Here is a 21,747-nt window from a genome sequence, read left to right as displayed (position 1 = left end):
CACAGATCCCTAAAAGCACAAAGCATAGTATGTCATACAGGGCCACATAGGGAAGCACTAGTGTTGTTCAGGAAGCTGTGAGGAGGGAAATAATGGGCAAGAACCTATATTTTGTTTTTTTATGGGAAGAAATATAGGTGAGGTAAGCAGACAAAGCAAGTGCAGGACTGGTTACTTTGAATAATTTCATTGGGCTCTGGCTTGTAAGGGCTATCTTGTGTTGACTAATCCCTGGCCTTGGGATGATTAGAGTAGAGGAATATTGGTGTGGAGTGTAAGAGCCTGATAGAAGAGGTGTGTGGGAATATGGGCTCTGGATTGGTTACTTTGCACTTATAGATCCTCTCACAGATGATTTCTTTACTGTCTCTAGAAATTAGCTAACCCTGAGAGGGGCAGTTCCTCCCCAGTCAGCAAGACCTCAGATATCAAAGCATAAAGAATACAGAAAATAAGAAAATATAGTCAGTATACCTTAATTCCATGTAGACAACCTTAGACTTCCTACATTTTATAATATCAATGTCTTAAGACATTCCTTTCTCTGTCTCTCTCTCTCTCTGTTTCTCTCTCTCTCTCTCTATGTATATATGTAACATGTATAAGGCAGTATAATTTTTGCTTCAATCATCAAATATGATTAAAGAGATGAAGAGAAGCAGGGCAGTCTATTATATTATTATTTTTATCCATACTGATATTTTTTCTTTTTAAGTCTTTTTTAAAAAAAATTATTTCTTATCTGTTTAGAGAAAATTCTTTAGCTATTTTTAAGGACTGGTTTGCTTAAAATAAATTCACTTTCTTTCCCTTTATATGAGAATATCTACATTTTATCTTCATGTATAAAGAATATATTTTCTGAATATGGAATTCACAGTTTACAGTTACTTCCTTTCAGTATTTGAATTATGTATACTGCTTCCTTCTGACCTCCATGGTTTGGGATGAGCAACCTACTGTCATTTGAATTGGTGTTTCCCTATAAGTAACTTACTGTATCTCTCTGGTTACTTTCAAGGTTGTTTTGTATGTATGTGTCTGTAGTTTTCAGAAGGTTAATGATGATTTGCCTTGCCTTGAATTTCTTTTGCTTTACACTGATTGGAGTTTACTCAGTCTCTTGAATCTGTAGGGTTAGGTGCTTCATCAAATTCAGCAAGTTTTCAGACATTGTTTCCTTGAATAATTTTTCATTCCCACTCTCTCCTCTCCCTCTGGAGCTCTGATGACATACATTTTAGCTCTTTTGTTATTTTCCTACAGGTCCCTGGTACTCTGTTCATTTTCGTAAAATTCTATGTTCTCTCTGTTGTTCGGACCATGTAAATTATATTGATCTCTCCTCACTTTCACTGATTCTATACTTGATCATCTCCATTCTACTCTTGAGCCCATCTGGCAAGATACATATTTAACGTATTATATTTAATCAGTTCCATAATTTCTATTTGGTTCTTTATTCAACATTTTTTTCTGAGATTCTCTACTTTTTCATGTTTCATAAGAATTCAAAAAGTGTTTCTTGAAGCAAAATTTGTAGAGACTCATGCTGCCTCATTGAAGATGGGGAGGGAAAGTTTTGTTTCCTGCTGTGCCCCACTGACACCAAGATATGAGATGGGAGGAAGTAGAACACCAACTAGCTCACTTCTCACCACTTCATTCCACCTCCTTCATACCAAGTGGGAATAAAGGCTCAGTTTCTACTGGTCTTTGCTCACATATGGGAAGAAAGAAAACAATGCCAGCTACCCTGCCTCAAATTCCTTCATTCTTTCTTGCTGATGCTTGATGGCATATAGGCTGTGGTCCCCACAGGGCTCCACTCAATCCAAAGGGTTGAGGTGGGGCATGGCCTTGCTTTATACCCTAGTGGATCTTGCCAACACAGGTATGGAAAGAAAAATTGATTGCTTACTAACCAACTTGTACCACTTTTCTCAGTCTTATTGACAACTAGTGCAGATATTGGTGGCTATTCCCTCCAGGCACCAGATCTTTAAATTTCATTGTTCCTGAGTGGAAATGGAATCTCAACTTGTGACTTAACCCTGTTGGTACTACCGTGGTAAGGTACTTGGAGATACATCTGTTTCTATCAGGAAGAAAACAGAAAATAGCTCCCTTCACACCTCTACCAACACCATTCTGGCAAGAGAATCACAGCACTGTGTGCTTCTGCTGGGGGAATGGCAGATTACTTCTTTAATCAGTCCCATCAGCACCACAGACAATACAAGGGGAAGGGAATCACAGTGTGCTGCTTCTAAGGCATGAAAGTGCTCAGGGGTGGGGTGGAAAATCAACGGCCTGCTTGTCCCCGCTATAACTACTGGAGTGGGTGACATGTAGTTTTACCACTGATGCTTTGATGGAGTAGGGTGGGTTATGTCAGAAAGGTTTTCTGTTGTTAGGCCACCTTTTTCCAGGTCCTTTGGCTAGGGGGAATAGGTTTTAGGGGGAACTTTTTTGTCTTTACTTGTTGGTAGTTCTGGGTGGGAGCCTTCTGGAGTACCTTGTCTAAGATATACGAGACGTGATAAGAAAATTCAGGGAACTCACTGTGTGTGTCATTCTTCTTCTTCTTTTCTTTCTTTTTTTTTTTTTGAGACAGAGTTCACTCTTGTTGCCCAGGCTGGAGTAGTGCTTTGGTGCAATCTCGGCTCACTGCAACCTCTGCCTCCTGGGTTCAAGTGATTCTTTTCCTTCGGCCTCCCTAGTAGCTGGGATTACCACCACCACGCGCAGTTAATTTTTTGTATTTTTAGTAGAGACAGGGTTTCATCATCTTGGCCAGGCTGATCTGGAACTCCTGACCTCAGGTGATCCACGTGCCTCAGCCTTCTGTAGATTCTGAGGTCTACATGTCATTTACCTTTTTTCTACCTTTCTGCCTTCCTATGCTTGTTTGTTGTATTATGCCAAGGGTTTTTAGCTGTAAGTGGGAGAAGTTGGAAGGAAATGGGACATGCTATCTGGGCCAAATCATAAGTCTGATGAATAAAAATACTTTTAAAATATTTTGTCAAGTATGATTTTTTTCCATTGCAATATTTATAAGCAATTCACAATACATCTTTTTCCATATATTATTATTTTCTTAGTTCTATACTTTGAGTTAATGAAAGTGTTGCTAAAATTAAAATGTAAAGCTCAATACAAGTAAACTATTGTGGATACTTAATGCCACTATCAATAACAATAACAAAGTGTATTTATAAGTGGCAATAGGGATTTTTCCAACCACAGGAAACCTTCAGCATCACTACAGTAGAGTCATGATCTGACTTCATTTTCTGTTGACTGTTTCTGTTCATAGAACACACCATGGTAATTACCTGAGATAGCAGTGAGAACTGTTAGGATGCTATTGTGAATAGCTAGATGTGTTTATTTCCTGTGGCTGCTTTAACAAATTACCACAAACTGGGTGACTTAATACAACAGGAATTTTTAGTCTTGCTGATCTGGAGGCCAGAAGTCTGACATCAGTATCACTGGGCCAAAACTAAGATGTTGGCAGGGCTGTACTCACTCTGTATTTTCTGAAGGAGAACATGCTTCTTGCCTCTTCCAGCTCCTGGTGGCTGCCAATATTTCTTGGCTGCATCTGTCCAATCTCTGCCCCACCATCACATGATCTTCTGCTATGTGTGTCTCAGAATACCCTCTGCTCTCATAAGGATACGTATGACTGAATTTAGGGTCCACTTGGATAATTCAGTGTAATCTCTACATCTCAAAAATCCTTGGCTTAATCACATCTGAAAAATCTTTACAATATTAGTTAGCATTCACAGGTTCTAGAAATTAGAATGTGGGAAAATTAAGTTCTATGTTGTAGATCCAAGCTCCCCTTTTCCTTGCTGTTTGTCACACATCCTCTGATCATTCTTAGCATCTAGTTCTATATTACTTAGCTCTTGATTCTCTCAACTTTCAAAGGTACAAATGGTGTGTAGAATCATTCTCATACTTCAAATCTCTTCGAATTCTTCTTCTGTCTTCCTCTTCTGCCACCAGCATGGGAGAAAGTTTTCTACTTTCACAGGTTCATGTGATTAGATTAGGCCCACCTGGATAATCTCCCTTTTTAAGGTCAACTGTGCCGCAACACTGCTATAATTTGGATATGGTTTGCTTGTCCTGGCCAAATATTATGTTGAAACTTGATCCCCAGTGTTGGCGGTGGGGCCTAACGGGAAGCGTTTGGATTATGGAAGAAGATCCCTCATACATAGATTAATGCCCTCTTTGGGAGGGTGTAGTGAGTTTCCACTCTATTGGTTCCCATGAAAGCTGGTTATTAAAAGAGACTGGTACCTCTCCCCCTCTCTCTTGCTTCCTCTCTCACCATGTGATCTGCACACTCTGGCTCCCCTTCACCTTCATCCGTGTGTGGAAGCAGCCTGAGGCTCTCACCAGAAGCAGATGTTGGTATCATGCTTCTTGCACAGCCTACAGAACCATGAGCCAAATGAACCATTTTTCTTTATAAATTACCCAGTCTCTGGAACTACTTTATAGGAACACAAAGCAGATGAATACAATAAATAATAAATAACAAAAACATAAGAGTGATATTTCATAACATTCACAGGTTTCAGGAGATGTGACCTGGAATCTTGAGGCTGTATTAGTTTCCTGTGACTGCTATAACAAATTACCACACAATGGGTGGCTTAAAGAAAAATAAATTTATTCTCTCAGAGTTCTGTAGGCCAGAAGTTAGAAATCAGATTGTTGGTAGGGCTGTGTTCTTTCTAAAGGCTCAAGGGGAATGTTTGTTTCTTGTCTCTTCAGAATTTTGGTGGCTGTTGGTATTCATTGGCTTGTGACTGTACTTTTCTTTAGTCTGTCTTCATATTGCCTTCTCCTTTGTGTCTGTCCAAACACCCTCTGCCTTTCTTTTATAAGGATACATGTGATTCTATTTAGGGCCCTCCTAGATAATCCAGCATAAACCTCTCCTATTAGAATCATTAATTTAATCATCCCTTTTGTTATATAGGGTGATTTTTGCCATATAAGGTAATATTCATAGTTTCTTGGGATTAGAAAGTTGATATATTTTTGAGGCGGGGGGTATCTGTTTAGCTTATCAAACTAGGTGACAGATAAGATGATAATTTAAAGTAGTTTGGTAGAGGTAGATGTCATGTTAAGAAGAGGAATATTCAGGATGCATTTTTTAAAAATGTTGGTACCACTTGTTGACAGGTTGGTTGGGTGATGCGAGAGAAAGGTGAGAGCAAGGATGACACCATGATATCTTGTCTTAGTATCTATCATGGCAGAGTTGCAATTAATGAGACAAGTAAAACTGAAGGACAAAGTGTTTTGGAGAGATTTATTTTGTTTTGGGACACGTAAAATTTAGAGATTTCTATTAGATATATAAATATAGATAATATGTAGGGCCATTGAATTTTTAAGCCCAGATTTTAAAATGTTTGTGGGTTGGAAAAAAATTAAAAACTTGAGAATGACTAACAGACACATGGCATCTAAAACCATGAGCCTGGATGAAATCACCTATGGTATGAGCACAGATAGAGATCCATAAAATTCACCATAGATTGCCGTAAAAGAACTAAACACCATGTTCCGTAATACTCCAACATTTAGAGTATTTGAGATCAAAGCCACAAGCAAAAGAAAGCAACACTTTGCAGGATGTGAGGTAGGAAAACAGCTAGGATAGGGTGATATCCTAGAAGGCAACTGAAAAACTATTTCAGGCTGCAGAGGTTGAGGTGAGGTAAGATTAGGAGAATGAGTTCATAGTTGAATTTGGCAACACAGAGATCATATAAACCTTGACAAGTGTTGCTTTGATACAGTGTTAAGAAATAGCCGGATTGAACTGGCTCAAGATAAAAAAAGTGGGAGGTTTGGAATCGGAGTACTTAACTCTTCAGGTGTCATCAATTTTTAGGAGCTTTAATATAAAGGAAAGACACAAAATCGGGTGATGGAGATGATGTGAGGATAAGCATTAATTTTTAATACAAGTAAAATTGTATAACTTTATATAGAAATTAGAATAATTTAGAAGAGAAAAAATTTATGAAGCTACTGATAAAAAAGGATATCTGGAGTCATCACAGATGGAATCAGTGTACAATTACATACGGACTTAAAGAAAAGGGTAACAGGAATTCATCCACTGTAACAGGAGGGAAGGCAGACCATATGGTGACAAGTACAGTCGTCTGTTTCATTGAGATTGTGGAAACTGTTGGAGGTTCTCATTTGACTGCCTGTAGCCTGTATTTTTCTCAATGAATTAGTACTCTAGGTCATTAGTTAAAACTGAGAATGTAGGAGATTTTGGAGGTGTGAGGAAGGAGTTAGGTGGATGAAATTGTCAAGAGTGAGAGGGCTCAGGAAATGTAGTATGATTGCAAGAATTCCTTAGGGAACAATTTGTATTTAGTGGTCATGGATTTAATGTGATCCCTTTCAGCACATTTGTATATTTTTATTCAGCTACATTTATCTGAACAGAGACAGACATAGATGAGCTCGCCATTCACAATTACAACTATTACATAAGGTAGGGGAAAGGGATACTGAGGAAGCAAGGAAGATGAGACTATATGCAAGAGATTTATTATACTATGGACCATGAAATTGATTTGATGAAGTGAAGGTATGAGAAAGGGCAAGTTGTGAGCATGTTCCAGAATTGCAGTACTAGAGGGAATGAACTGGAAAGAGAGGAGGTGGGAGTAAGAGAATGAGACACTTGAAATGGAGATTATGGAAGGATTGAAGTTGTTGGGAATGAGAGTACAGAGTCTGAACATAGGCATGGCCAAGTTGGGTAAAGAGCGGGTAACTGAGGGAAAGTACAACAGTTATAGAAGAGATCAACTATGTGGATATTGAAGTCAAACAGGATTTTAAGAAATATAGTGTTGGAGCTAGAGACATTTTCTTTGATGGCTGAAAAATCAAAACTAGAGATTTTTAGGAGAGAGGGAGAATGGTCTAGAAGCAGAAATGTAGAAGAAGGAGGACATCTACCCTACCTCCATACCCAGGATTGTGAGTGTGTGGGAAAAAGCCACAGCTTAGAAAGGCTGTAGGGGAAGAAGTATCTTCTCAGAGAAGAGTCAGCTTCCAAGAAAGTACAGAGAAAGTTCAGATAAGTTGATGTAGAGAATAGGCAGTATTTTTCTGACGATAGAACATGAGTTTGAATTAATGGTATGGTGAAGTTTTAGGATTAGGAAAGGAGTGAGAATTATAGTAAAAAAAAAATGTAGTATGTATGCTGTACTTTGGGATAGATATGAATGCAAAGGATGAAGGATGACCCAAAAGAACTGGTATTCACATGGTCACAGAATAAAGAGAGATAAATGTATAATAAGATGCTTCCACATGGAAGTAAGATAGATAGTGGTAGGAAAATCTCACACCCCCAACTACCTTTTGGAGATGTGACATTGGAGATGGGACAGAATTGATAGCTTTGAAAATAAACATTACATATAAAGATTTTCTGATAGCCTGAAAATAATCCACTAATTATTCAACACACTCTAATTACCTAAACCTATGTATATACTTTGCTGTATATGGGCTTAGCAGTCCCAAAATTTTGCCCTCACTAATAACACACTAATGTCATATGTGGAGAGTTTGCTAATGTACCCAGGAATTGAGTACTCGGTTGCAAAATAATTGTCTCATCATTTGCCATTTTACTCCTACTAGTTTTCTTCCTGATAAAAGTTGTGACAAATATCACAGCACCATTTATATGCAATAATAAAATGAACAATAGTCAACGATGGCTTCTTCCTCTCCTTGACAGGGGCAGGGATTCCAGTATATGCCCAGTGCTTCAGAAAGAACACCCATTATAGCTACCAGAAGTCAGGAAGAATTAACAGTGACAAAAAGTAATGTGTGGCTGTGCCCAGTCAAAATAGGAAAACTCTAAAATGAATGTTTTCATAGAATGCATTCATCATTTTCCTTTTATGAGATAACTGAAAAAACATAAATCTAATCCTTTCTGTAAGAATTAATTTTGACTTGCCCACAAAGCTGATGACAGTAGAGAGTTTCATTTGTGTACTTATTTCCTACTCATGGAGACATGATAACTTCTATTCATTTAATATTACATTTAGACTTAAATATACATAGGAATGTTAGCTAAAAGAAAAAAAAGATAATTTTAATTCAGTTGTAATTAAATTTTTCACATATCAGATAGAGCTCCGACTGCATTTGATGGATTGATTTTCATTTTAAACTCTTCTTATCCAACATATTTTGTTATTTCCAGAAATTTTACTTTAAATTAAAGATTCGAAATAATCAAATATTTTAATTAAACTTACTGGTTGAATATAATATCTACTTGGAATTAGAATTTGATATATTTTTCCAATAAAAAGTAAATATAATAAGCAACTTAATATGTGTTTATCATAAAACAGAACTTTTCATATTTAAAGTGTACCACACAGCTCCTAATGCATGGCTTAGAACATATTTTAGCTTATCAGAGTCTGAGAATTAAAACAAAAATTTTAAGCCTACAAAATCACATTACAAGGAGGTTTTAAACAACATGTTGATATGACTCAATTTATTTTTTGTTACAAAATATCACTCTGGGTTCTGTGTGAAGAGACTGCACAGTGCAAGACTAAAACAAAGGAAGCTGTTGCAGCAGCTCAGGTGGTGTAGATGAGGGTAGAAGTGGTGGAGGTAAGAAGTGGTCAGAAATGTGATACATCTTGATGGCTTTACTATCAGTATTTACTGATGTGCTGGAAATTTGCAGTGAGACAAAAATAAATTAAGTACAACTCCTAAGTTTTTGGCAAGATAAAACTAGATAAATAATGGTGCCATTAACTGATATGGAAAAATCTTTGGGGAGTAAATTAGGAAGAAGATGAAGGGGTAAATATATCAAGAATAATATTTAGTTTGAGAATTGTACTGGAAAACCATGTGAAGAAGAAAATGTGCAGTTATAACTCAGGAGAGAGTTTGTAGTTGAAAATATGAATAAGGAAGCCACAATGTATAGATGGTATCCCTAAGACTGCAATAAATGACCAGGAAGATAATATAATTAAAGAAGAGGCAGGAGTGGGTCTACAATCCAGCCAAAATTTAGAGTTATGATAGCATGTAAGAGCAGAAAAGAAGACTTAGGAAGAGTGAACAATGACAGATTAGAAAAAAAAATAGTCGAGTGAATATAACATTTCAAGAAGGAGAGAAAAGTCAATTATATTAAGTGCTATTGAGAGAGAATGTAAGATAAAGAAATTAACCTTTACATTTTGCAGCATGGAAGCCCTGATTTTTTTTAACAAAAGCAATTTCAGTAAAGTTGACTGGATTAAGTCTTCAATGAAGTAAGTTAGAAAATTGGTGGTAAAGAAGTACAGACCGTGAATACAGACAACTCTTTCTAGGAATTTTGATTCATAAGAGAAGTAACTGTTTGGACGATGGGATCAAAGTGTTTATTTCTATATATTGATATTGTAACATGCTGGTATATACTGTAGGAATAATCTAAAAGAGGGAAACATTGATATAGGTAGATATAGGTGACATGAGGGATAACTGAGGGGTATGATCATTGAAAAACTAGAATAGGTAGAATCTAGGGTTCAAGTAGAGGGGTTGGCTTTAGATGGTGGCACAGACAATTTAGTCTTAGTAATGGAAGTAAAGTCAGAGCTTTCTTTTTTGCTTTCTTTGTCCTCCAGCCATGTTCAGCTATTTGTGTGCAAGTGTAGAAAGGGCAGAGAGTTGGCTTGTGCCTGATGTAGTAGACTGGGTCACTGTTCCACATATTTCACTCCTCTTTATTATTAGGTAATCATGGCCCTTGCTTTGATTTTGATTTGACATTGATGCATCCCATGTTAAGGTAGGCAGAGTATATTTCCCATCTCCACTGATAATGAGTGTAACCATGTGACTTAATTTGGCCAACGGAATGTGGATTTAGGTGATAATATACAAGTTGAGAACTTAAGAGGTATATTGGATTTCCACTTGCCCTCTTGTGCATCTTCTAACCACAATGAGAAGAACATGTTCTAGCCATGTCTCAGAATGTGTATATAGAGCAGTCCTTAATCTGATGCAAAAATCTAAAATGCCCAGCTGATAAGCAGATCCATGAACAAAAAAATAAATAAAATAAATGTTTCGGTTGTAAGACACTGAGATTACAGGGTTATTTGCTACTCAGTATTAATGCAACAATCACTGACTAATTCATCACAGTTCTGGTTTTGCCTAGTGAATATTAATAGAAGCTGGAAGATAGACAATAAAATGGAAAGCATAAGGAAGCGAGAGACTGTAATTATTGAAAATCTGTAAAGATCATTTATCAGAAGTTTGGGATATAAATGTTCAATGTACTAAAATACACATACTTGTACAAAAAAGATATGATAGATTTATCCAATGCTTTGTTGAAAATAAAGAATATATTACACATTTTCAAAGATCTAAGAATTTAGCAAAATAAAATTAGATTATCATGTCAGAACTTGCTCTTAATTATCTGTGCTATTGCTACTTGTCATGTTTGCTTTTATTTTAAGCATTTTACATTATTCTAATGATACATCAATGACTTTTCTAGGAATTAACATAAGCTAACTGTCTAGTTTTGATATCCTACTTGTTCTGCTTTTTGTAAAGTAGCAACCAAAACTCATCAAATTACTTACCCAAATTTACCTTAAATAAAAAAAACACTCCCATGATCTTATAGAAATTACATGCTATGCAATAGATTTTAAATAACAAAACACAAAAACAAATGACGTCTGGAATAATGCCAGAAATGATATTTTTCAACTGACTAATTTTTTATAACTTATTATTGAAAATGTACACTTATCAGAATGAGGAAATTAACATTGGAACAAGATAATGAAATTATATATTGTGTTCAAATTTGTCAATTATTTCACTGCTGTTCTTTCATTTCACAGAATACAATCCAAGATTTCACATTGCATTTAGATGCTGCCATTATCTCTTAGTCTCCTTCAATCTGTGACAGATCCTTAGCCTTTCTTTGTCTTTCACGACTTTGTCACCTCTGAAGAGTACAGTCAATTATTTTATAGAATGTACTTCAATTTGAGTTTGCCTGATTATTTTATGATAAGATTGAGAATATATATTTTGGGGAATAATATCAGAGAGACTATTTCTCCTTTTCAGTGTCTCTTTATCATGGGATACATGATGTTGATATATTTTATTACCAGTGATGATAATCTTTATCATAGGATTGAGGTGGTATCCTGCAGGTTTCATCACTGTAATACTAGTATTTTTTGTTTGTATTTAATAAATATTTCACAGAAATACACTGAGTGGATGCAAATATTCTCTTTGTCTTTGAGCTTTCACCATCTAATTTGATCATCCATAAGTGGATCTTGCTTGTATGAATTATATATTTTGTATTTCTTGAGAACACAAAACCTCAGTTGATTATATTTGTGTGTCTAAAACTGGGCTCTCCCTTGTGCTCATCTGATTCACATGTCTATCTTTAGCCAATACAAATTTAGGTAGGTTTTAAGTTTATCCTTAACTCTGTTAGTGTACATCTTCCAATTTTGCTCTTCTTTTACAAAAATTTTTTGGACATTACTGTTCTTTTGTCTTTTCATATGCATTTTAGAACAAGCTTATAATATCTACAAAAAAGTATATTGGGACATAGATTGGAAATTCATTTGATCTATATATCAAGTTAAAGAACATTGCCATTTTAACAATATTAGGTCTTCCAATCAATAAACATAATACACTGCCTGTTTATTTGGGCTTACTGGATTTTGTTCATCAGTGTTTTGTAGTATTTAGTATATAGATCTTGCATGTGTTTTGTTAAAATTTTATTTAACAATTGCAGGATTTTTGTTGTATTTGTAAATGACATTTTAATGTCAAATTTCAATTATCTATTACCAGTATAATCAAATGGGATTGACTTTTGTATATTCAACATAAGGAGCCTTTTAAAAAAATAATTTCACCTTTTATATTCTCTACAGAGGGAACATGTGTGGGTTTGTTACATGAGTATATTGCATGATGCTGAGGTTTGGGGTATGAATCCCGTCATGCAGGTAGTGAGCATGGTATGTAATAAGTCGTTTTTCAACTCAATCCCCCTTCCCTCTCACCCTCACAGTGTTTATTGTTTCCCATAATTATGTCCATGTATACTCAGTGTTTCTCTACCACTTATAAGTGACAGCATATGGTATTTCGTTTTCTGTTCCTGCATTAACTTACTTAGGATTATTGCCTTCAGCCGCATCCACGTTGCTGCAGAGGAAAGGATGTCATTGTTTCTTATTGCTGCATGATCTATATGTACCACATTTTCTTTATTCCGTCCACGGTTGATGGGCACCTAGATTGATTCCATATCTTTGCTATTGTGAATAATGTTATGATGAACATATGTATGCTTGAGTCTTTTTTGTTAGAATGATTTATTTTCTTTTGAGTATATACCCAGTAATGGAATTGCTGGGTCAAATGGAAGCTCTGTTTTAAGTTCTTTGAGAAATCTCCAAATGGCTTTCCACAGAAGTTGAACTAATTTACATTCCCACCAACAGTGTAGAAGTTTGGTTTTCTCCACAACCATGCCAGCATCAGGTATTATTTGATTTTTTAATGATAGCCATTCTGACTAGCATGAGATGGTACTGCCTTGTGGTTTTGATTTGCATTTCTCTAATGATTAGTGATGCTGAGCATTTTTTTCATGTTTGTTGGCTGCTTTTACATCTTCTTGTGAAAAGTGTTTTTTCATGTCCTTTGTCCATTTTTAATGAGATTGTTTGTTTTTGGCTTGTTGATTTGTTGAAGTTCCTGATAGATTCTGGATACTGACCTTTGTCAGATGTAAAGTTTGTGAATATTTTCTCCCAATGTGTTTACTGTGTTTACAGGTTTTTGTATGTTTATTGGTCTGTCTCTGTGCAGAAAATTTTAGTTTAATTAGGTCCCACTTGTCAATTTTTGCTTTGTTGCAATGGATTTTGGTGATTTAGCTGAAAATTCTTTACCAAGGCCAACGTAGAGAAAGATATTCTCTAGATTTTCTTGTAGGATTTTTATTGTTTGAGGTCTTACATATACATCTTTAATATATCCTGAGTTAATTTTTGTATATGGTGAAAGGGAGGGGTCCAGTTTCATACTTCTGTATATGGCTAGCCAGTTATCCCAACACCATTTATAGAAGAGGGTGTCCTTCCCCCAGTTGTATTGTCAGGCTGAAAAATTTCCCAAGTTTTATGCTTTGCTTCCCTTTTAAATATAAGTTCCAATTCCAAACCATCTCTTTGTGAATTCCTAAAACTGAACACTCTTAAGAACACCTAGGTCACATCTTGAACACTTTGCTGCTTAGAAATTTCTTCTGCCAGGTATGCTAAATCATCTCTCTTAAGTTCAAAGTTCCACAGATCTCTAGGGCAGGGGCAAAATGTCACCAGTCTCTTTGCTAAAGCATAACAAGAATCACCTTTATTCCAGTTCCCAACAAGTTCCTCATCTCTATCTGAGACCACCTCTGTCTGGACTGCGTTGTCCATATCACTATCAGCATTTTGGTCAAAGCCATTCAACAAGTTTCTGGGAAGTTCCAAACTTTCCCATATCTTCCTGTCTTCTAAGTCCTCAAAACTGTTCAAGCCTCTACCTATTACCCAGTTTCAAAGTCACTTCTACATTTTTGGGTATCTTTATAGCACAATTCAAATAAAAATCCTAGCACATTTGTGTGTGTGTGTGTGTGTTTAGAAATTGGCTAGCTGATTCCAAAATTATTATGTAAATGCAAAGGATCTAAAATAACTATAAAAATCCTGAACAAGAGAAAAAGTTTGAAGTATTGATGTTATAAAATATCAAGACTTACTATACATCTATAGTAGTGGACAGTATGGTATTAGTGCAAGGATAGATGAAAAGAATATTTGAACTAAATAAATTCTAGAAACAGGCTCATTTATATACTGTCACCAGATTTTGGAGAAAAATAGCACAAAAAAACAATGAAAAAAAGTATGACTTTACCCATAAATGCTGCTAGGAAAATTTGGTATACAAAATGACTAAATGGAACTTCGAGTCCTATATCTTACCATACTTGAAATTATCGAGATATGTATCATGAAAAGTAAACAACAAAGCTTCTAGGTAAAAGACAAATATATCTTCATGACTTTTTTATGCCCTAGATTGTTGAGATTATAGCCAGTATATAGTACCTAAATTTCAGCTGAAGGGAGTCACCTGACCAAGGTAAAACTCCTTTCCTAAGGGCAGACTGCATTCAATGAATAATTGATGTGGAAGGTGAGGGAGGGATGTGCAAAATCCTGGTATCTTCATCTCAAATTGGGGCAACTCTGAGGAGCTATCCTAGCTTCAGTGCTAGCCACTGTGTGAGTTGACACCTTTGTCCCCACCTTCTCCCCCTACTCAATCCTGCTTCATCCTCTTCCCTCAGTGGTGTTGATCCTCAGAGCACTCCCTAATACACTTCCTACCCACTACCTTCCTTTTCAGAGTCTTCTTCCCAGGAAAACTATTCTGTAACAGTGATGTTTAAGATACTTTCAAGTGATACTTGGATCTATATGTTTACATTTTTTAAGTTATTTATTGGTGTTTTATAGAAGTACTGTGTAGAGGGTGAGAGTCCAAGCCCCAAATTCAAACCTGAGTTCCAGCATGTACTGTCTGTGAGTTCCTGGGCATAACTCCTATATATCTCAGCATATTCATCTCTAACATAGGAATATTAATGGAATTTATCTTACAGCATTGTAAGGACTAAATCAATTAATATTTGCAAAGTGCTTAAAATAGCTCCTGGCACATTGTATATTGCTATTGTTCATGGTAAATGACACCGTTTTCCATTAGAATGCCTTTAAGTAAATTATTATATAGGTGATACAAAGATATGCCAAAAATTGTGAAGGTAATATATGAATAACTGAAATATGGAGAGTCTTTTCTAACAGAAATGTTGAAGAAGAGTAAAATATATGAAGGGTTAGGAATGTCAAAAGGAATAAGGCTGGATAATTTTTTATATCTATTTAAATCTAGATACAGATGTAACTGTAGATATAGATATCAACTGTTCCATAAGAAGTTATCTTTTAGAAAACTGGTATTCACCAAGATACCAAACTTATTTAATCAATTAGTAATTTTAGTTTATAAAATTAAAACTATTTGTTTAGGAATTGTTTTATCTAGAAAAAAATGGATTTCATAAGAAAAATGACTATTTCTTTCTTTTCCAATAATGTATTTCCTGGCATGTAACAGCAGGTGAGAGATCTTGTTTCTTATAAAATTGAGGAAAAGTAGGAGTCCATTTTAAAGTTAACCTATTTTTATCTATACAAATAATCCCAATAACATATATTTGTACATAGTTTTAGTGTTTAGAAATGTCTTCACATACACAATTGTGTATGTTTATCAAAAACTCTTATTAGGTAAAACTGATTTTTTTATATTGTTCAAAATAGGGTTCATACAGGATAGAAACTAGCCCAAGCTAATACAGCTTATCCATGTTACAGTCAAAAGAAGAACATAGATTATTTGACCATAATGCTCAATCCCCATACCTTGGCTACCTTCCTAAGGTTCTAGATCTAATTTTACGTCTATGTGTAGATTTGTAAAGTAGCACTTTATTCTCTAGTGCTACAGTATGTAACACTAGAGATGTAATAATGCTAAACCTCCAACTTTTTTTAAACGTTAGTCAGAAGATCCAGTACAATGTTACAGCTAATGTATTTCCACAAGTTTAATCTTGTTTCAGTAACATTTGATTCTTCCGTATTAAAAGAGAACAAAGAATATTGCAAGTCCTATAACTTTATTAGCTTTGTAGAAGGATGTCCTTTGAAATCACAATTCACCTACACTCTTGTCTCGTTTTTGGTTATTTGACCTAATTAAATCTGTAGACAAGATAACATTTCAAAGTGAAAACCTGGCAAGTTAAGATTCTTCACTGACAGAAATACCCTTTTCTTCTTCCTGTCTAGTTCTTGTCACCAGTTTTGAATGATAACGAAAGGAACAGTGAACTTTCTAAAAACAAAATGAAGTACTTCGCTATCTATAGTATATTATAAAACTCATTCCAAGGAAATAGTTTCTAGAAACATATTTGCTTAAAGGAATAAAAGGGCCGTGAACCCTTTTTCCAATGGGAAAAATATAGTGTCAATGGCTAGAGCTCCAATCTAGGTCAACATATAACTACATCTAGATCTAATTTTACTAAACAACTTTATAAGCACAAGGAATTATAAAATTTCTGAAAGAAGGTAATATGAGAAATATTTACAGAAATTATTTTTATCCATGTCCTTTTGTAATATAGAGACTAAAATTTTTGTAAAGTCAGATTGACTGGGATGATGAATAGAGTGGCTGCTATTATGAAATGGAGCAGTAGCATTCACACTTGAGGAACATATGTTAGTCGTAACAGCTGTCACTCGTTCTCCCTTACTGCCTAATATTGAACAGAATTGAATAGAATGCATTGTCACATCATATGGCAAATTAGAAGGTGCAAGTTTAGAACTTCCCTGCTGAATCAGTTCATGAGAAAATAACATTTATAAAAGTATATCTCTTGGCCAAATACATGTTTGAAATACATATCACTTTCTCTATCTAAAAATACACACAGCATTAGAGAGAGAGAGAGAGAGAGAGAGAAAAAGGCCTAGGAAATCCTGCCATAAAGAAATTTTGTTTAGCCAAGTATTTCTCAAATTCATTTAAGCATAGAACTTAGGGTTTTTATTTGTTTTTAATTATATTTTTGTAGCTACATAGTAGGTGTATATAACTTAGTTGTTTCTGTTTCTTTGTGTTCTTGTTTTTACAACATACTTGGGTAAACACTGGTCAAGGATAAGGTAATCTTTTCAGTTCTCAAATATTCACCAAAAAAAGTTCTATGTTAATGTAGGAACACTTAGTTTTAAGGGTATAAACGCTTTGTCTGTTACATGATAGTATCCCTAGAGGTAATTTTTGTAATACCGATAGTGCCCAATGTCTTATGCCAATAGTGATATAAGAAGCCAAGCTCCCATTTCTGTTGTACTCTTAATGTTTTATGTTCCTCAAATAAGTAGGAAAAACTCCTACAACTAGTATTATAGCATGTACAAATATTGGAGCAAGCAAAAAGTTTCTATAAAATAAACAAACCCCTTCGGAGATCTTATTATATAGAGCAGCAGGGAGCACATTATGAACTGCCAAACACACGACATAGGCTAGTGTGCATTGTTTATCTTAGAAAGCAAGTCATGGCAGAAACTAGAGAAAACAATAAGAAATTCACCAAGAAACTGGTTTAAATTTGAAAAAATATTTTATGACAATAAGAAAAATAGAAATTATAATAAACTACATTTAATTAATATTTTTCAGGCTAAAATTCTTAAAATTGGAACACAAATGTTGGTCTCTATGTTGCATAAAAATTGCATTATCTATAACTACTAAATGTGGTATTTAAAATAAAAGTAGTTATTAGAAGGTTTATATTTTTGTTTTGTAAATATAGATTTTATTGACAGTCATAAATACTGTGTTTCAAAATAGTGAGGGAATGAATGTCCCCGAAAAAGAAGTTTAAATACTATAAAGATGTAGTTGTCCCCAAATGTAATCGCCATTAAGTAATTATTGGGATTTGGGAGGGGCTTGATAAAAATGTATTATAATTTTTACTAGAAGAATAAGTAGGTAAGAGAAAATAAACCATTTAAAAGACACTAGAAAGAAAGAAAGAAAATAAGAAAACAAAACCATGGGGTTTAAACTGTATGGCACTGGCATTAGATCTGAAATACAGATGCATGGAAAAGTATATATATGACCTGAATATCAGATAAGTCACATTGCAACCATAAATAGCAACAAAATAATTATTATTATTCAAGAAAAAAATGGAAAAGTGGCCAATTGAGGGGCATTCAAATTAGGTTTTCATTACATAGCAAAAAAGCACAATATAGATGAACTGAAGGAGAAAAGTTGCCTACCTACCTGTAACCATTTCCTCATTAAAAGCAAAGGAGAAGAAAAAGAAAATGTAGGTAAATTTTCAATTGATTTCACAATGTGGAACAACATTGAAAGTGTGGAATCAATGGAAGAAATGTTAAAAACAGAAAATGGTTCAAGTATTTAATGAATCAGTAAAATTAAGTATAAGCAGACGTATAAATAATTGCCACAAATATAACAATATTATTTGACATGAAGGCAGTTTTCAATTTTTTGCTATTATAAAAAATGCAGTATCAAGTGTATTTATTCATACATTAACCATACTTTGAATATATCTTTGTTTTAATTTTTAATTTTTGCTGGTATCTGGTAGGTATATATATCCATGGGGTATATGGCATATTTTGATACAGGCAAAGAATGTGTGATAATCACATCAGGGTAAGTGGGATATCCATCACTTCAAGCATGTATGCTTTGTGTTACAAATAGTCCAATTATACCCTTTCAGTTATTTTTAAATGTACAATTAAATTTTTACTATAGTCACTTTGTTGTGTTAGGAAATACTAGAACTTATTCATTCTTTCTATTTTTTGGTACCCATTAACCCTCCCCTCTTCTCCTTATGGCCCCACCCCCACCCATTACTCTTCCCAGTCTCTGGTAACCATCATTCTACTCTCTATCTCCATGAGTTCGATTGTTTTATTTTTAGATCCCACAAATAAGTGAGAATATGAGAAGTCTGTCTTTCACTTAACATAATGACCTCCAGCTTTATCCATGTTGTTGCAAATGGCAGTATCTCTCCCTCTCTTTCATGGCTGAATAGTACTACATTGTGTATATGTACCATATTTTCTTTATCCATTCGTCTGTTCATGGACACTTAGGTTACTTTCAAATCTGGGCTATTGTGAATAGTGCTGCAATAAACATGGAAGTACAGATATCTCTTCAATATACTGATTTCCTTTCTTTAGGGTATATACCCAGCAGTGGGATTGCTGGATCATATGGTAGTTCTAGCTTTAGTTTTCTGGGGAACCTCCAAACTGATCTTCACAGTAGTTGTACTACTTTACATTCCAACCAACGGAACTAGCATTACTAGGTCAAAAGAATTACAGTTGCAAAGTTTCTTTTAATACGTTACAAAGAGTGCTTTCCAAAAACTATGTAGTAATTTGTATTCCCACAAGTACTATTTGATTATTCCAGCTTCACTATAGAAACATTAGCGATTGTAGTTCCATTAAAAGACAAAAACAAAATTAAAAAAAGGGAAACAAATCTAGACGGTCATTTTTAAAAATCACTATCTGATTATTAATGACATTGAATATATTTTAAACCATTTTTTGCCCATTTGTACTTTTGCTTTTGTGACCTGTTGTTCATATTCCTTTTAATGCATTGCAAAGAAATAGAAAGCAAAAATTTTGAAACACAGAAAGATTCAGGTATGCCATTAAGCAATGATTTTGATTCTTTGTAAGTTAATTTTTCTGAATTGCACTCTCCATAATTCAGTGAGAATAATAATAACACCCACCTGTCCCTTGAAGTTGTAGCAAATGAATTGAATTAATGACATTTACGATGTTTTTATAAATGGCTACAGAAAAGGTAAGAGAAATTAACCCATTCTTTTTGAAATGTTAGTAGTGGTTATTTATTTCAGTTAGTATTTTTGTATTAATTATGTTAAGATAATTCATATATCATATTTACCAAAACAATTATGTTTTGTAGTTTTAAAGCATTATCATTGTTAAGCAAATTCATACATTTTTAGCTTTAGATTTTTAAGAAACTTCGTTAGTTCTTAGAATTTTTCCTATTCATCAATACACAGGTGGGGTGGTTAATATATAGAAGAAATAGATATAGGCTGGGCATGGTGGCTGTAATCCCAGCACTTTGGGAGGCCAAGTGAGGTGGATCTCCTGAGGTCAGTAGTTCGAGACTAGCTTGACCAGTATGGTGAAACCCAATCTCTACTAAAAATACAAAAATTAGCCATGCGGGATGCTGTGTGCCTGTAGTCCCAGCTACTCGGGAGGCTGAGACAGGTGAATTGCTCGAACCCGGGAGGCAGAGGTTGCAGTGAGCCGAGATTGCGCCACTGTACTCCAGCCTGGGTGACAGAGTGAGTCTCCATCTCAAAACAAAACAAAACAAAACAACAACAAAAATAGTCTCAAAAACAAAACAAAACAACAACAAAAATTCACACCCTGCAATAAATTCACAGTAAAACAGTAGTTAAAACTACTGATACTTTTTATTAGTATTAAAACTACTGATACTACTTTTTATTAGTATCAGTATACTACTTTTTATTAGTATCAGTAGTTTTAACACACTATTTATAATTTTCTGAAACCTTTCTTGACTCATATAACCATGTGTTAAGTGGTATGCTATTCAACCATGGAAAATTTCAAAGTTAAAATACTTGGTAAATCTTACTTATGTTCTGAGCAATTAAAATACAAATGTAATGAATATATATATGAAGGTTTTGCCATCCATCCATGTTTTTCTGTCAGGTTACTAAAATTTGTTCCAAAATTTTAAAATTATATTTTTAATTTGTGTTAAATATTTACTAAGGCAATAGACATACATTTCATTATCTCTGAAATGCAACAACAAACAGAATGATAGAATGTAAGGTAGAAATCCTGTACCTTGTATTTCACTCACAGAACTAAATCTGAAGGCAGGACTCTCATAGATGAAGCTATTCCAGGAATGATCAATGACAAGATTCCTGGGATATTCCACACCTAATTAAAAAATAAAGAGATATTACACTTCAATGTCATATTCAAGAAGAAAAACAGCAGTGGAGATGGAAATAGAATAAAAATTATCCTCTAATAGGAAACTTTTAAGATGAATATCTTCCAAAGTATATTTTAAAATGAGATTTAAATTGCATTTTTGAAGAACATATTTAATAATATAAATGGCTTTATCTATAATGTTTAAAAAAATAAACTCATAAATTCTTGGAACTTTCAGGTGGACACAGTGGCATGTGCCTATAATTCCAGCTACTGGGGAGTCTGAGGCAGGAAGACTGCTTGAGGCCAAGAGTTCAAGGCCAGTCTGGGCAACATAGCAAGACCATATCTCTATATTTTAAAAATCTTCGAATTTTAATTTGAACTACTCATCAAGCAGATACTAAGAGTGAACTACTCAACAAGCAGATATTAAGAGTCTATTTGAGCCTGCTATTTAAAAATTGATTGTACTGATGAATACAGCTGGCCTTCTGTATCCATGGTTTCCACATCCATGGATTCAACCAAAGGCAGATTGAAAATCTTCAAAAAATAATGGATGGTTTCATGTACATTGAATACGTACAGACTTTTTTTCCTGGTCTTTATTCCCTACATCATACACTATGACAACTATTTATATAGCATTTACATTGTATTAGGTATTCTAAGTAATCTAGAGATGATTTAAAGTATATGGGAGTATATGTGTAGGTTACATGCACACGCTCTGCCATTTTGTATCAGGGACATGGGGATTCACAGATTGTGATATCCTTGGAGGTTCTGAAATCTATCCACTATGGACACA

At 34.5% G+C, this 21,747-nt stretch overlaps 1 protein-coding gene across 1 annotated transcript in view; it reads right to left on the bottom strand.

Annotated features, from left to right (window-relative positions):
- Positions 1-21,747, bottom strand: part of CFAP47 (cilia and flagella associated protein 47) — a 455,808-nt gene that overhangs the window by 65,522 nt on the left and 368,539 nt on the right. Inside the window, exon 57 of the mRNA XM_011960616.1 lies at positions 20,835-20,933. Within this exon, the coding sequence (XP_011816006.1) occupies positions 20,835-20,933 (99 nt within the window). The remainder of the gene's footprint in view (positions 1-20,834; positions 20,934-21,747) is intronic.

This window comes from Colobus angolensis, unplaced genomic scaffold (assembly GCF_000951035.1).
Source record: "Colobus angolensis palliatus isolate OR3802 unplaced genomic scaffold, Cang.pa_1.0 Scaffold518, whole genome shotgun sequence".
Classification (NCBI taxonomy): Eukaryota; Metazoa; Chordata; class Mammalia; order Primates; family Cercopithecidae; genus Colobus; species Colobus angolensis.
This window is presented reverse-complemented; position numbering and strand designations above follow the sequence as displayed.